General features: G+C 35.1%; 1 protein-coding gene across 3 annotated transcripts in view; it reads left to right on the top strand.

Annotated features, from left to right (window-relative positions):
* The window catches only part of HisT (Histamine transporter), a 90,299-nt gene that overhangs the window by 61,799 nt on the left and 10,036 nt on the right, over window positions 1-18,464 (top strand). For all 3 annotated transcript variants that reach the window (XM_089098453.1, XM_089098454.1, XM_089098452.1), the window contains exons 4-6: window positions 4,276-4,426; window positions 11,343-11,542; window positions 15,646-15,749. In XM_089098453.1, the coding sequence (XP_088954579.1) occupies window positions 4,276-4,426; window positions 11,343-11,542; window positions 15,646-15,749 (455 nt within the window). The remainder of the gene's footprint in view (window positions 1-4,275; window positions 4,427-11,342; window positions 11,543-15,645; window positions 15,750-18,464) is intronic.

Consider the following 18,464-nt stretch of genomic DNA (forward strand, 5'->3'; position numbering starts at 1 on the left):
AAGAACAAAATGTTCCAACTAAAATCTTCTGCCAGAAAACGTCAGATAACTAAAGACGTCAAACAAGAACACAAATTTTCAATTAAAATCTTATACTTGGAAACGTCACGTAACTAGAAAATGTCAAATAAGAACAAAATGTTCCAATTAAAATCTTCTGCTAGAAAACGTCAGGTAACTAAACACGTCAAACAAGAACACAAATTTTCAATTAAAATCTTATACTGGGAAACGTAACGTAACTAGAAAATGTCAAATAAGAACACAATGTTCCAATTAGAATCTTCTGCTAGAAAACGTCAGGTAACTAAACACGTCAAACAAGAACACAAATTTTCAATTAAAATTTTATACTCGGAAACGTCACGTAACTAGAACATGTCAAATAAGAACAAAATGTTCCAACTAAAATCTTCTGCCAGAATACGTCAGATAGCTGAAGCATACCTTTCCTCTGTCAACCCTCAAGCTCATTTACAGCGCTATTGTAGACCCTTATATTGGGTACGGATGCTCGGTATGGGCCAGTAATTTCATCAGCAACTATAAAAGGATACAAATTGTTCAGAATAAAGCAATCAGAGTACTCGGAGAGATGTGCCACTGTGAAAGCACTGCCCAATCTTACAAAATATTTGGCATTCTGAATGTTGGGCAGCAGATGATCATCAGTTATCAGTGTTTGTCTATCAGTGTCTGAATATGTTATCTCCTGAGTACTTTTGGAATGTATTTTCCCGCAATTCTCTCTACCATGAATATTCTACACGAAATGTTGACCTTGACACGAGGTCAAGTTTTGCTTTACGGAACATAGGTGTTTCGGTATGGAATAGTCTCCCGGATAGTATTGGAGCGGCCGATAACTTAGATTCATTTAAGAAAAAGTTAAAGAACTTTTTTCTTGAAAAAGAAGGATAATTTTTTTATCCTAATTTTTTTATTTTTATCCAGGGAAGGGGGAGGAAGAAGGAAGGGGGTGGAAGAAGGATAGGGGGAGGATGGTTAGAGTGTGACAATGCAAATTGTTTTCTTTGACTTTTTTTTCCTTACCTTCTTTCTTTTGAAAAAATAAGAATTTATTAATAATTATTATTGTTTTTTATTTATTTTTGATTAAAGGGCGGTTAGAAGATACAGCCACCAACAGGATTTTTTTCTTAATCTTAATATGGTTGTCTAGTTGTTTCTGATGTTTGTTGAATGTTTTTTTTTGCTAAAGTAAAAATGTCTACGTCTAAAAAAACTAAAGACGTCAAACAAGAACACAAAGTTTCAATTAAAATCTTATGCTTGGAAACGTCACGTAACTAGAAAATGTCAAATAAGAGCACAAAGTTCCAATTAAAATCCTCTGCTAGAAAACGTCAGGTAATTAAACAACGTTAAAGAAGAAAGACAAAGTTTCAATTAAAATTTTCTACTAGGAAAAGTCACGTAACTAGAAAACGTCAAATAAGAACACAATGCTCAAATTAAAATCTTATACTAGAATACGTCAGGTAACTAGAAAGCGCCAAATGAGGACGCAGAGTTACAATTAAGATCTTATACCAAGCAAATTACAAATTATGGAACGTTGAATAGGCATTTTAATATTAAAATATAAAAACTATTAAAAAAAAGTGGTGAAGTGTACTTATTTACGTCAAAAAACGTAGTATACATCAGAGATTTGGCTTTGAAAACGAAGAAAATGGAGAAAATGCCGAAGAAGAAGAGTTATACCTATAATGCTCTAAAATGTCCCTTTTTGGAAACAAAAACTAGTATTGCTACAGATAATATATACTCAGTGGAAATAAACTAGCCCAGTAGCCTATAAAACTAACACCATGAGGAGTACAGTGGAACTGAGTGAAATAAGACATTACTTGCAGCTTTAGGATTTTACTGGGTATTATTAGATGGTGTTGACAGTTTTTTTTTCTGGGAGGTCAACTTGATTTTTCCATCAATATGTCACAACCTTCGTTTCAAAATTTGTTAGATAATGTTAGATAATTTGTTAGAAAATTTGTTAGATAATTTTAGATAAATTTGTTAGAAAAATTTGTTAGATAATGTTAGATAATTTGTTCGAAAATTTTTTATATAATGTTAGATAAATTTTTTAGAAAAATTTGTTTGATAATGTTAGATAATTTGGTAGAAAATTTGTTAGATAAATGCTTATTGTAGAGTTGCTTCTCTTGTCGTTTGTGGGTCTGACGTAGTGCTTCCATTATCCCAAATTTTTTTTTGGAGCTTACCCTAGTTTCCCAGACTGAAAAATGGCTTTTACCCAAAATCTTCCCAAAAATTAACGTTCGTAAATGCACGAACAGACGACTTAGAAATCATTGGTTTTTGACTTAATTTAAGAGGAGATTTTGAAGAGCCGAAGTTCCTTACTAATGAAAATTGGGTTCTCTGAAATCTTTTCAAAAATTAACGTTTGTAAATGCATGAACGTTAACAAGAAATAGAAATTGTTAATTTTCATTGACTAAATTTTCTTGGAGAATTCACAGAATACAATTTTCTTTCGGATGAAAATTGGGTTCTCCAAAATATCCTCTAAAATTTATGTTCATAAATACACGAATGTTAGCACGAACTAAAAATCGTTAATTTTTAGTTGACGTTAATTTTTGGGGAGATTTCGAAGAACTTAGTTTCCTTTCGGAGGAAATATATATATATATATATATATATATATATATATATATATATATATATATATATATATATATATATATATATATATATATATATATATATATATATATATATATATATATATATATATATATATATATATATATATATATATATATATATATATATATATATATATATATATATATATATATATATATATATAATAAAAGAGACAAAATCAATCGGTAGCACACCAAAAGCGTCGCTTGTGAGATGTGTGTTGCTAAAAAAAATAATAATAATAAAAAATAATAAAAAAAAACAAGTAAATTCTATAATAAGTAGAAGGGTGAAACCGTGTACCGAAAAAAATTAAATGAATAATTCATACACAATAAAACAACATAATATCCTGATCTAGAAGCCAAAAAAATAAGCAATTATTGTCAATTTTAGTTTCATCAATCTCAATCTGTTTCGACGGTATAATTACCAAGCAACCCCATACGTACCTCAGTTAGTAGTGGTAGTTTTGGTTTGTTATAGTAGTAATTTTTAGTTTCTTAGTAATTTTTAGTAGTAATAATATAGTAGTAGTAATTTTTAGTTTCTATATAAATACTTTTTAATATATTTTTTAAATTGTTTTGAAATATTAATGTAATAGTATTATCGCAAATTAGATGGTTCTAAAATAGGGAAGGGACAAACAAACATGGGGGGCATGGGCGCCCATATGGGGGGGCAGGGGGGGGATCGCGCCCCCCCCCCCTGGCTGAATGATGTTGCCTTATTTTTATATTTTTGTTCTGAGATTTCTATTTTATAGCATTAAAAGTGCCAATTAGACGAGGTTTGCCCCCCCCCCTGGAATTCAGCTTATGAACGCCCATGATGGGGGGGGGATTGGATCTTATATGTATAATTAGTCAGTGGATAGTGCTTTATACTTTGCTATCTCTGTGCAAGAATTATTCTGGTAAGCTCTGTATTTGGCTAAGCCTTGTTAGTTGTGAATGTATACTTTCCGTTAAACTGCAAAACTTTTGTAAACTTTATGAGCTAAATTTTCGTAGATTCTCTGGGGCAAATTCTGTCAGATTCCCTGATTCCACAACTATTCAATTTACTGGGACAAGTTTTAATAGATCTTCTGAGCCACACTCCCATAGATTCCTTGAGGAAAATTTCACAAGACAAAATTCTGTTGATTCTCAAAACTGAATGCTGGTAACCAAGTTGTGGTACCTTGCATAGCCAAATTCTTACAAATAATTTGAGCCAAATTTTTGTAAATTCTATGAGGAGAGTTCTGGTAGATTTTTTGATCAAATTGAGCACTGAGTCAAATTCTGGTATGCCTCCTGAGCTGGGTTCGGACACATTCCCTCTTTAAAGTTTCAGTAGATTCCCTGATCGAATCTCCGGCAGATTCCTTGAGCAATAATCCAATAAATTCCTTTGGAATTTCAGCAATATTTGACCAATTTGACTCAAAAATTAGACAAACTTTAACCCCCCCTATAAACGGTCTTGTGCTCTGGTATGAATTTTTCAAAGAGAGCTATGTGAAGGCCAAGGTGTAAAGTTTGTGGTACCGTATTTTTAGAATTCAATTTTTCTTCTTTGTAGGTTGGAATAGCTCTCGGCTTTGTTTTACCTCCATTACTAGTGCCTTATTCAAGCGAAGCTTACAATGAAGAATACACAGCAATTAATTTGCGTAACATGTTCCTTGGAGTTGCCTCCTTTGCAACCGCAGTTCTTGTGCTTGTAATTATTTGTAAGTATTTTATCTTGCATCTGTCATCCCAATATTTTTGTGTTGAGTTGTATTTCAACCCAACCCAAAATTATGTATTTCAATACAGGATTTTTTCGACATTTACGAAGTTTGTAAAAAATTTGTAAGCCTCAGCAGGAGGTATTTTTGCCACATTTTACCGACTGGTTGGCTGGTAAGGTTTACTAGCTGTTTTGACAAACATGACCTGCTGTATTGATTGTTCTCGTATCTGTGTAGGTGTATCACTGTGCAGATGGAAGGTGTAGATGTATATATCATCTCTGTGTAGATGGGAAGGTAGCTGTGATAATTTAAATGGTAGTAACTTTTATAGAGAACGAAACATGATTAGAAAATAACTTTTCAGTTCTTTTTTGTTAATAATCACTAACTTTTCTTCTTTTTTTCGTCTTTTACAAGGAATATACTGTAGCTTTCGAAACATAGCAGGCATCATTTCGAATTAAAAGCGCCATTTTACAAAAATTCGTGCATGTGAGAAAAGGAGGCATGATGCAATTCAAAAAGTCAAGTTGACAATCCGACGTGCTTAGTTTAGGAGGTGGTCTGAATATATGAAGATGAAAACAGTGTCACTTAACTCCCTCTGAACTATCTCCAGAAACGGCTTATGAAAGGGCACATAATCAATCAATCTAAGGGCACAACCAATCTAAGGGCACAATCAATCTAAGGGCACATAAAGCCCTTTGTCCCGATTCAAAATACATTTTATATGTTCTCAGAGGTACTATTTGTTCGCGCAAAGAGAGTAGGAAAACTCTTTTGATATCTTCAATTTCAGTGTCTTCTGAGCATGGTGTGTGAGTTGAATTTGTGGCCACTCTCGTTTTTTTTTTGTTAAAGAAGTAGGAAATTGATCACTGTTTCGGCAATAACCCAATGGTAGCGCAGTGGATTTATGCTATGTTTCGCAGAGCGGAGCCGAATAATCTATTCCTACTGCGGCAAGGCTGAGCGACAGGCTTGCTACTTGTTTCTGTAAAAAGACCCAGTACCTGAAGCGTCGATTTGATACCCTATGCGCCAGTGATGATTCTGAGGAATCTTTATCTTTTATCTTTTTTTCTGTTTACGTTCTGTTTATTTTTCTTCTTTTGTTTCGTTTATTACAAGGAAGATACTGTAGCTTTCAAAACATGGCAGGCATCACTTCGAATTTACTTTGCCTCCTTCGAAATAGGAATTTAACTATAGCGAGTTTAACTATACTATGTACCGAGGTGAATGGAGCTCGTCCGGAAGGATGCAAACTTTGTTTGCTGACCACGTGCCACTGGATATGGGGCTTAAACCCCTAACTAATCGCTCCGAACAGAGCCGCTCCAACCTCATGTGTGCGGGTGGAACCCACCCCAGGGTTTCTTAAGCAGAACCCAGGCCTAGGGACGGTTGGGCTTGCGACCCTCCTCCTGAAAATAATTGCAATGAAAAGAAATGTTACTCAAGCCTCTGATCTTATTGGTTTTAATTTATTATGACCTCGGCACGCCCTCGGACCTCCTTTGAGCCTTGCTGACCAAGGTGGGTTGAGAATAGCCACCTGGAATGTTTTAACCATGAATAACCCGAGATCCAAAGACCTTCTAGGGCTGGAGATGTCGAGATGTGGGATTGACATACTTGGAATGACAAAAACACATTTGACGGGATCAGGCGATGAAGAAATCGCCAGTACAGGTCACAGTATGATTTGGTCGGGTCAAACCTCCAGTAGAAGCAGCGGTGTAGGCCTGCTCCTAAACAAAAAGCCAAAGAAATGCCTCGTATCCCACAACTTAATATCGGATAGACTACTCACTGCCCGCTTCAACCACAAGCTTGGGAAGATGTCGATTATAGTGTGCTACGCACTAACGAATGTCTCCCCAGAGGGCAAAAAGACAAGTTCTACTCAGCTCTGACGTCTGCTCTATCCCGGATTTCCCCTCACGATGTTTCGGCCGTGGTGGGCGATTTCAATGCAACTGTATCCAGCCCCAGCGGGATTTTTAAATCTGTAGTTGGACCGGTTATCCCTGACTCTTTGAATGAAAATGGGACCTGACTCCTCCAGCTGTGCGCTATGCACGAATTGGTCATTGTCAACACCTTGTTTCCAGGAAAGACATCTATAAGCCAACATGGTATAGCAACGATGGGCGAACGTGGAAGATGATTGACTATAGCATAGTCAACCAAGATGGCGCTCATCAGTTACGAATTGTAGAACATATCGTGGCGCTGAGATAGGGAATACAGACCATCGATTAGTTGCCGTGAACTTCCGCCTGGGTCTCAAAGCCCAGCCTTCAGAACGGTGCCATCCAAAGTTAGACACCCAGAAACTAAAAATTGAGGCATTTCACCAAAACTACTCATCTGGAATTCAGAACAGGTTTGAATGCCTGGATACACTTGTTGACCCGGACACGTTCTGGCAGACTTACAAAAAGGATGTACTAGAGGTTGCCACTAATACCGTCGGTCGTATGATGTATTCAAAGCAGCCCTGGCTATTGCAAGAAGCACTGCAAATCATTGAACAACATCGGAAAACACGGTTGGCCGGAGATATGCCCTCCTACAGACGACTAAACGGGATTAGAAACAATGTTATTCACCGTGACAAACAACAATTTGTCGATACAAAAGCTAGAAGATGCGGCACGAAAAGGTGACGTTATGTTGCTTTTCAAGCTTGTCAGAGACCTTAGCGATGGAAAACCACCACAGATAGGCGCAGTTAAATTGGTCTCTGGTGAAATGCTAGAAGATGAAAACGCGCAACTTGATCGATGGAGGGAGCACTTAGCAAAGCTATTAAACGCCCAAAGAATCAACGTTGACCCCAACCTAACTGTATCCACTCAGCAAACAACATATAAAAATCTACCTGAGCCTGATCTTCCTTCTGTAGAAGACATACAAAATGCCCTGCAGAGAATGAAGAACAATAGGGCACCGGGAATCTGTGGGATCACCGTCGAGCTGCTAAAGTTCGGAGGACTGGCAATGCTACTTTGGCTTCACATGCTGTTCTCCTTCGTCTGGTCAACCGAATTGATACCTGAAGAATGGAATAAAGGGATAATCCTTCCTCTATGGAAGCTGAAAGGTAGCCGTAGCGACTGCTCGAATTACAGAGAAATCACCCTACTATCAGTGCCTGGCAAACTATTCACCACGACGTTGCTTGATAAAAGTATCCAGTTCATTCGTAAGTGCCACCGGATTCAGCAAGCAGGTTTCATACCCAGCAGATCCACGACCGACCAGATATACACTGTTCACCAGGTCATCGAGAAAGCTCGTGAGTTCCTACGTGCAGCATATATGCCTTTGTTGACTTTAAAGCCGCTTTCGACTCGATTGACCGTGAGTCCCTTTGGCTGATACTAAAGCGAACGAGTCTCCCTGATAAATATTGCCGCCTGTTCAAGGCGCTCTAAAATGGTACAAAAAGCTCCGTCCATGTTATTTTTCGCCGAAGCCCACTATTCGAAATAGATACTGGTGTAAATTAAGGCTGTGTTGCTGCTCCTGAACTTTTCACCGCGGTGACTGATTATTTCATGGATCAAACCACGAATCGGCTCCAATTCGGACTGAAATATGGCGATAGAGTCCTAGCCGATCGCGACTTCGCAGATGATATTGCCCTGATATGCACTTCTGCAGCTGAATTCGAGGCAGCTCTCAATACGCTGTCGGAAAAAGCCCTGAAAGTGGGGCTACATATTAGCTGGCAGAAAACAAAAATAATGATCATCGACCCGGCAGGAAATTCCGAATTTGGTGGAAACTCACCGAATTGGTGGAAACTCACCACCATTCAACGTATTAGGACGCACTATTGAAGCTGTCAAGCCCTTTACTTACCTTGGATCTACCGTCTCGGATAACGGCTCAATTGAAGTGGAAGTCCAGTTGCGCATCGCGAAAGCTGCGTCTGTTATGGCTCGATTATGCCGTTCCTTGTGGTCAAAGCCCAACATCATCCGAAAAACGAAAATGCGGATTTATAACACGACCGTAACGCACGTGCTAAAACTACGGTGCTAAAACTTGGCCGGCTGCTGCTTCTGTTCGTGATGCCATAGATATGGCCCAAACAAACTTCCTAAGACGAATCAAAAGGATCGACGTCGTCTCAAATATCCGACTGCTGACACCAACGGATCAGACCCCCAACTCTCGTCAGCTCGCCGTAAGAAACCTACGGTGGTTTGGGCACTAATTCGGATGCCAGAAGAAGCTCCCGCCAGCAGAATTTTCAATTTTGATCCCCCTCAACATGGCTGGAAGCGCCCCCGTGGAAAACCCCGGTTCAGATGGAGGGACAGCCTTAGCCAGTACCTCTCCATGGTTGGTACTGATCTCCAAGAAGCAGTTACGCTTGCGCAAAACCGTTCGGAATGGAGGCGAAGAGTCAAATCTCTCTCTACGCTAGACCACCAGGAGCTGGAGCTTTAAGTCAGTAAGTAAAGTAAGTTAGAGTTTAACTTTGCCGTTGCTGAATTGAGTGGGGTTGGTGAGTTTCGGGGGCTCGATCTGTGTGTGTGTTGAGTTGTGTAAAAAGGTATAGCTTAAGGAAGACAAGGGAGGGGGGTAACAGTTTTAATAGTCTTACATTTCTAAAACAAAAAGACACTTTAGATAATAAAAGATCTTCTTCTGTTGCTTGGCCCTTTATAAATGAAGACAAAGTACATTTCCTTTCAAAGAAAGATCCGTGTTATTTTGTCTGTGACACATAGCATTTTTGAATTCAAATTATGCCTTTGAGTTTAGTCGTGAAATATATTCCTAATGATTTTTTTGGAATTCCATAAAAGGAAATCGAAATTTTGCCGGTTATCACAAACCCTCTTTAAGAATGGGGAAAGAGGAGGGCTAGCCCTACCACAAGGGAAAGACTGGGTGGACACCTGGGACAATATAATTTTGATATGGCTAAATTTGATGTAAAAATCGATTTTTTTTAAGGAAGAAACAATCGGCACTTGTCAACTAGAGTAACTTAGACTTCTTTAATACGCCGACGAATTTGGCTGTAAAGTGCCTGAGAAAGTGAGGAAACTGTAATTAAGACTTGATCTGGCAACACTGCCACATAAAGAGCCTAAGAACCAATCCAAATTTATCTTAAAAATGTCTTTTATCCGAAGAATTGATAGAGAGAAGGAGGGTGAGAGGCAGAGCAGATGAAAATTTCATAAAGTATTCTACTCTTTGTGTCTCTTTTCAAAGTATCCATGAATGACATCTCAGAAGCATGCAATCTGATTACCAATCTTTTTTAAGGTTGGTCTAAGGCCTAAGGCTATAATAAATTTTTTAAGGTTATAAAAATGTTGGACCGTTTTATTCAATTTAAAACAATGTTGCTAATTTTAGTCATAATCAATGCATACATTTGTACCTTGAAATTTGAGTTCTTGATTCATGTTCATGCTTTTTCCGAATGAACATTTTTAAATTAATCTTTATTCTTTGAATGCACCAAGTTAAAGATAAAAAATATCGCTGTTTACTTTTTTGGAAGAAGTATTTTTAAATTATATAGATCGCCGTTTACCTGTTTAGAAGAGGATTTATATATTCTCCCATTGGAATATTCCTATCCCACAGCGTGCGAATTGAGCTTTTGTATTCTTCCTTTTAATAATTAGGTTAATTTTGTCGCACAAAAATAACTCTTAATTTTGTCTATTCACCTTTGTTATGAAAAAAATTCACAAAGTATATGCAGAACACAAAGGTTTTTCTCTTTATTCAAATGATAATGTGGGTTGTTCTTCTTGCGTTGTGATAATTAATATTAACTCTGAGTCCTTAAAACCTATGCTAAGGTCTTAAGCTGAGTTTTTTATCATTATTGAATGATATTGTGGTTTATATTATTTCTCTAACTTTTATTATTTTATTAGATATGTAAACCTAAATTTCTAAAATAAAATTAAAGAATGTTTTTAAATTGAAGAACGTTTTTATATGTTTTTAAATGGGCCGGAATTAGAGGGGTTGCCCCCTCCTAAAACCCTATCTGTGCCTAAGATTATATATTAGCTATATCTAATTTTAATTAATGGTTCTTATGCCACACATTTTGAATATTTTGTGTTTTTAGTATAGGTTTTATTATATCCCATTAAATATTATTATATTTAGGGTTACTACTACCCTTATAATATATTAAGCTTAATAATATAAAACATTACTATATATTGTTATATTTATTATATTTAATATTATTATATTATGTTATTGTTGTATTATTTTCTAACTATTAAATAACTATTATTATTATATTATATTTATATTATTATATTTAAATATTATTATTATATAGCATTATATATTATTATTATTATATTATTTTATTAATATGTTATATGTTAATAATATTTCTAGTTAAGAATTATATTAGATATTATATATTTGTTTAAGTATAATATTACTGTATTACGGGTATGTGATGTTTAGGTTTAATTGCTCTCTAATTTTGTTCCTAAAACTTTTTATCGAATTATATTATCGGCACCTAATTTTAGTATCTGAAAACGAAATATAAACGTAATAGAATTTGATGAAAAAACAAAGCAGAAGATCTATTTGCCTACCATAGAGCACGACGTTGTTTGCTTTTGTCTCTAAGAGAGCAAGCACTGCAGGCAAAGTACCTCGCTTTACTCAAGCTTAAGCTCAGGATAACTTTCAAACCATATTAAAAAAGAAACAGTGATTCTAACTTATGTATTGAAATATGTATAAATTTAGATGTTTCAAATAAATGAACCATACAGTGTAATAATCAACAAATTATAAAAAAAAATCAAAATCATTATAATAGAAAAATGATCACCGTTTGCTAAGTCATAGAATGCAGCAGGAATTTATTTTTTCACAGTTTTTAAGGAAAAACCATTGATGCCCCCGAGTTTAGCCCAGTTGAATTCTAACTCCAAGGAAGAAAGTTTCCTAAAGACGATTATGCGACTTCTAAAAAACAAAGCTTATTTATTACTACTAGTTACTTACGGAATAAATACAGGTGTATTCTATGCGATTTCTACACTACTCAGTCAGTTCATCGAAGTTCATTTTCCGGTAAGATTTTTTTTTATTGGGTTATTTAAGTTCAAGATATATTTTTGACTTCCTATGATATGACATGCTTTTATTTAGGCAAAAAGGAAATATTCCAACTTGGACTTGTAGAGAGTAGCTACTACACCGGTAAAAAAAAAATGGCTTAAAATCCACAAAATTTAATCTGGGTCTCACAAAAAAAAGAAAAAAAAAGAAAAAAAGAAAACGAATATGCACTCAGTAACAATTGATTTCTTACTTACTTTTACAATAAAGCAAGTAGAGCAAACTCCTACACTAAAAATGAAAAAAAAGACACCCAAAAAAACTTAAGCGTATAAATCGGACAAAAATGAAAAACAACCAGAACTAACACTCAAAAGCAAAAAAAAAAAATTAAAAGGCACACAAATAACAGTTTCAGTTCCAAGACTGATCAGCACAATCATATAACAAGATGAAATGGACCTAATCATAGATAGACTTCCTCCTTCAACTTTGAAAGCAACTTTTCGTAGAAGGTCAACATTGTCTATTGCCATGCGAAGCTAATACGAAGTGAGTGCGGAGTGAGAGAGAGGGGGAGAGAAAAAGACTATCTCATGGCACTCTATTTGGTCACTGAAAAAGGGCACTAGAACTTTTAATTTCTGTTCCAATAAGCCATCTCCCGGTCTTTTAGGACCACTTTTTTGAAACTTTCACAACAATATATCCTTAAAACATTAAAAGTTATCGTGAATTTAGTTTTGAATTCAAGGTAGTAGAGAGTGCCCAATTAAATAAAAATCGTGGGGGAAAATCAGCAAAAAATAATCTGAAAACATAAGGCATCAAACATAAGGCATATCAAAGGTATGATTATTCTTTGAAGGCATAGTTGTCTTTGCGAATACACAGATTCTTTGTTTGAATTTTTATGAACGAAAAGTGTTGTCAAATTAGACTAATTAGTTTTGCTAATTTATTTCAACGATTTAACGTGGCAATGCCGACGAAAATGTGATACATAATTTTTTTAAAAATCTTAGAAAATTGCAATCTTCAGGAATGAATAGACCTAAGATGGGTCCAGTGGGAAAAATATTTTTTCACTTGATGTCCTTGGTATTTGGTCCTTGGTAGTTAGAGAGGTAAAAGGACTCGTTTCTGGCTTTGACGTAACGCATATTTAGTCTTATTTGAAAAATGCTTTTAATTTCCTGGGGTTTGCTAGTGTGCTATAGTTTGGAGACTGTTATCTGTATGTTTTAAATTCTTCAGATTGACCTTAACGAAATTAATTATTTAGTGGTCAACAGCAAGGAATTTTTCGAATTAATCCTTATTTTTATTTAATATTCTTGTGATTCTATAAAGTTTAATTACCAAGAATGTTAAAATAGGAAATGTTTTTGCCTCATGGGCCCATTTTAGGTCTATTCATATCTGAACACCGCCATTTTTTAAGATTTTTCCTTTTGGCCATTGCAAAATTGTAGATTTTAAGGCATTGCCACATTTTAGTCAAGTTTGCCACCTAGAACCGTTGCAAAATATATAAGCGAAAGTAATTAGGAAAATTTGGTGACAGTTTTCGTCAGGAAAAATTTAAGCATTAACAATCTGTTTTTAAGCCCTATGTCGTTAGCTTTTTTTGCTCAAACTTCACTTTTTTGAACTTAGCGTTAGTTACTGTCAATAACAACATAACTGTTTACGGTGTTTTTATTATCAAAAAATGAGTTCCCGATTTTCCTTAATTTTTTAGATGTGTATGAGTGTGTGAGCTTCCACTTAACCAGTTTAAGCATTTAGATTTCATTTTTGCTATCTGTGGTAATTGAAGAATCAAACAAGTGTCATGACGCTTAGACTTGATAAAAAAAATAGTTTGCTTGCTCAAATTCGTTCCTAAGGGTTCAATTAATTAGCCCGCCGATGAATCGTCCGATTATTCAATTTATAAAATTACTTCAAAATGCATTGCTAGGTTATTTGTTTTTATCTTAAAAAGCAATTTAGAGCTCCCTCTTTCCTCCTAATCACAATAGTATTTAAAAATGGCATCGACTGGACGTCTTATGGATCATAAAAGATGATTTACCCTATCTTTGTCTGGCATAGTTTGGTCCGTTTTTTTTAGTCTTATCCATTTGCTTAGAGACTTTCGGAAGCTAAGTAAATACATCTGTCATATCAACATCATATTCTATTTAACAAGTATAAACAAACGAATTGGTTATTATAAAAGAATCAAATTTGAAAAAATTGTGCTCTTTACTATCCTGATTTTTGCATTTTTAATATAACAATACAGAAGATAAATATTCTGGAAAATTTAAGTGGCACCAGGAGTTTTGTTCCTTAGGAGCTCAATGGGAATTTTTTATCATTTTCCTATTTTTATCCAGTTTTTAAATACCTTCTTGTTTTCCAGGGGGACATTACCCCCCTAGATCCCCTGCTGATGCCTATGATATTGATAAAATACCATTTATCTTTTTGGTTTATAAATCAATTATGATATTAAGTGAGATAAAAAAAAGAAAAAAGAACTGGCTTATAAAAAGTGCAACATAGTGTGAACAGATAATAATTGAGATTAAAGGAATAACTATGGGAAAAATTATATTTTAAAACTATAATAGTATAGGCACCACAAAAGAGGGGTTAGCCCCCTTTTTAAACAAGAAAACATTTGAAACATGTGTCAAAAGAAGAAAATGGAAAACATTTCTGATATATTACACATCACTTACTCATTTACTATATACCTAAGCTTTTTTTTTTTTTTTTTTTTTTTAGTTTAAACAGAGCAGCAAAAATATATTTTGTTTAATTAATTTTATAATTTAACAATTTTCTTTGTACAATGACGTCAGTGCCGAACACTGTCTGCTGTTAACCAATACACTGAAATGCAAGTCTGAGGAATCCGGAACGGTATATTCTGACATCTATTTCGAGGAAGTTGAAAATTAAATGATGGCAAATTATATGCGTGAACTTTCAAATGGCATGTAATTATTGAAAGTAAACTGCAAGTTAATCGAATTTTTTTTTACTGTCAAAGACATGATTTTTAATATCCGGCAATTGGTGCGTGAACTTTCAAATGGCATGTAATTATTGAAAGTAAACTGCAAGTTAATCGAATTTTTGTTTACTGTCAAAGACATGATTTTTAATATCCGGCAATTGGTACATTATGGGTTGTATGTTAAATCTAACGTAGATAGAAACGAACTTGAAAACGAGTAGGTAAATTCGTAAAATAAAATAAGTATGTTACTTTGAATGTTTGAAATCTGGTTAATGTCGACATTCACCGGTAAATGTCCGAAATTCCTTTTCATCTGAATGGATTCAATTAGGCCAACCGTCTAGGGCTAAACGGAAAGCAGGTCATCCTCGTCTGGGTTGGGAGGACGTCATAAAGAAAGATTTAAAGGAAATTGGAACTTCATGGGAGGGTGTTAAAAGGAAGGCTTTGAATAGATTGGGATGGAGGAGGAGCGTGCGTAGCTGTGTTGGCTGCAGGCGGCTTGGTGCTACGGTGAGTTGTTAGTTTTAGTAATAGTATTCAATTAGCTTTGTGAATCAGCTTTTTTAGTCTTATGCAAGCTTTGATGGTAAAAGTTAGGGTTAGATTGGATTAGGTTAAATTAGGTTATCAATCTCAGACATGTGTTAAAAACCTAATCCAACCTAACCTGTCACCATCAAATCTTACATAAAACTGAAAAAGTTGACTGGCAATGCTGACTAAATCCAAGGAGAAAAAAGGTATTTCAGACATTCACCGGTGAACGTTGACGTTCATCAATTTTGAACATTCACGGTAGCAGGTAAAAACGAAACACACGGTAACACTTGCCCTACCCCCTGGAAATATTTCAGGTGGCAATTATCACTAATAGCTAGTCATTTAAGCACACATCAGTAATTTATGAATTGTACAGCCGATATTTTCTCGTCAAATTATAGTGAATATTATAGTCGATAGATTATAGTCGATATCTCGTCAAATTATAGTCATATTATAGTCGATATTTTATTATAGCTGATGTTATTTTTACTTGAGAGTTTAATGTGCGGAATTTCCGAAGGGTGATAATATATTCTTTTTCTTTTTACAGAACTCCTCGGAACAAGCCGGCTTGATCGGATTGACAATGGTTGTTAGTGGTGTTCTAGGCTCTGTTGTTGGTGGAATAATCCTTGATAAAACTCATAAATTCAAGTAAGTGCTCTTTCATTATGGTTTCATAACTATCATGGGAAAAAAATTTGCCAGATTTAGCCAGAATTTGCCATTAGCAGATTTAGGAATAGTGGCTATTATTTCAAATAATATTTATATTGAAAGTTTATTGCGAAAACGAATTTATATGAATTTCGAAGAAGAGCCTGAAGCCCCTCAAAACTGGTGTCAGTCCGAAATGAAAATAACACCATTGTAATCACCATTTTTGAAAAGCCTGGCACAGGAGAACTATAGCCCCGAATTTTTATAATATTTTGCTATTTATAAATTCAATTTAATAACGCGCCGTAAAGTGCCGGATGCCACATAAAAAATTGCACTTTGTGCACCATTTCTGGAGTGGAAAGGCTGAGAAGCATGAAAAGGATAGCGTCATAATCCCCAGGGTTGAAAACCTTAAACCTGAGCTTTACAATCCCTTGTCTTGTATACTCCCTCTTTGAACCTCCTTAATAAGTTTCATAAGTTGTCGGCTGACTAAACATAACTAAGCTAGTTCCAGTGGTTGGAATAGGCTAGGTTATTGGCATCAGCTCAGCAAAATTTATGGGCGAGGGGCATAATATATTTTCAATATCTAAAGGGGAGGTAAATTTTTCTCTAGTGAAAATTCCAAAAAAATGCTTTTTCAAGGAAAATTCTCCCAAAAAAAGGTGTTTTCCAAATCTAGGTGGAGGGGTAAGAAAATCCAAGGGGGCGGGGGGGGATCTAAAAATCACAAACACTCTCTCCCCTCCCTCTTGACGCCAATCCAGTTAGCACGCAACTACAACATCGTAGAGAGAGAGCTCAATTCAAAAGCTGTTGCTCATGTAAACGTGCTTTTTGATTATTTATTTTTAAAAAGAGCATAAAAAGGCGCATCGATTGGTGATAGAACTCCGAGTTCTAGGTTATTTTATTGTCATAAATTCCTAGCATGTATAAACGAGCTTTGGGGAACACCAAAACCACAAAACAAACAGTTTTAAAAAGGGCACGGGGGTCTAATGGTTAGGAACCTTCGTTGTAGCCTTCCTGGCCTTTCTATGTTTTCCGTAAGTATAGTAAGTTCAGTAACTTTGAATTTTCGTAATTTATATTAACTACACATCTTCAATTCTTTTAATGTCCTTCATGTTTCCAAAAATATGCAAATATTTCATATAAGACAATGTTCTGTAAATAATTATATTTTATCTACAACTCCTCAAAGATGTCAAGGATAATATATACCCCAAGGACTCTTTATATGAAATTCCTATAAATTTTTTTCCCCAAAACCTTTTACTATTAGCTACTACTATTACTACTAACAACTCATCGCAGCACCAAGCCGCCAGAAACCAACACATCTACGCACTATCCACCTCCATCCTAATCTATTCGAAGCCTCCCTCTTTACCACTCAGCTTCAAATGGGTGTTTTTCTTTGTGGGTGTTTTCGACGGTATTTTTTCAAAACACGTTTTTAAAGTTTCAGTTACTATGGGATAGAGTTCGTTCTTTACTAGTTTGCGTCTGACGCCGCAACCTTTACAGAATTGCAGATTTTTTACGGAAAAGTTTAAAAGAGATGCGAAATAAAACCTGTATTTAATGCCTTATTATAGTAAAAAAAAGCATGTCGACTTCCATGGTTTCTTCGCTGAAGTTGGACAAAGATATTTATATAAGATTTATTGTGTATATTTTTAAAACCTAAAAAACAAAAAAAAAAGTTCAATTTAAAAAAAGTTTTTTTCTAATGAAAGTAAAGAGCAGAAATGACGCATAAAATGGACAAGAATCACTGCTTTGCAGTTTATACAGTATATATTTGAAAAACTGTTTCAAATAAACTGGCTCGTGACACTCCCCTGTATTTGTAGAATTCTTAAAAACTCACTTTACTGAAAACTAAGTTGCTTTAGTTTTTTAGAGAATTAAAATTGCATAGTCAAATTTACTGATTTCATGGCCAGCAAAGACTATTGGGAGCTTTATAAATTAGTGTTTTATTTTCTGCAGGTTAATTAAGCATTTTTCTGATCCTACCCCTGTTTTGTTGCGTCGGTTTGTGTTTTCAGTAAAGTGTCCAAAAGGACATTGGGCTCTCCGTAGTTATTTTCGAAGACCACACTGTCTTTCCAAGACGTATAAATAACAGTTCAGTACGGAGAATCCTTTTATTAGACAGTGAACCACAACAAAATAATCTGTGGATATTTCGGTCACATATACAGTGGCCACCATCAGTAGATAAGCTAAAACTGAAACTAATTTAGTTTATTCACTGATGACGGCCCCTGTGTATGTAACCGAAATATCCAGAGATTATCTTGTTGTGGTTCCTTACCTAATAGAAGGATTTTCCCAATTGAACTGTTATATATACGTCTTGAGCTCTTCAGTTTGGCAAAGCTCGGGTTGCATGACAAGATCGAGATAAATTGAATCCCACGATATAGTTATTATGTATTTATATAGTTATAGTTGGCTAGTTGTATTATATTAGTTAGTTATATTATATATTTCTGGATTTGTCTTAATAACTATTCTTTAGTCTTTAATGAGAAACAGGAACTAACTGGCCCAACTTACTGAGCCCAACGTTAACACAAAAAATAACTGAAACCGTGAATATTAGCTAAAAACCGTTGAAAAAGTTGGTACCACAAAAAACCTACGGTTAAAAATTGACATCCAAAAAATAGTGAAAAAGGTTTGAGT

Source organism: Artemia sp. Qi Xiang Cuo, chromosome 12, assembly GCF_049724085.1.
Source record: "Artemia sp. Qi Xiang Cuo chromosome 12, ASM4972408v1, whole genome shotgun sequence".
Taxonomy (NCBI): Eukaryota; Metazoa; Arthropoda; class Branchiopoda; order Anostraca; family Artemiidae; genus Artemia; species Artemia sp. Qi Xiang Cuo.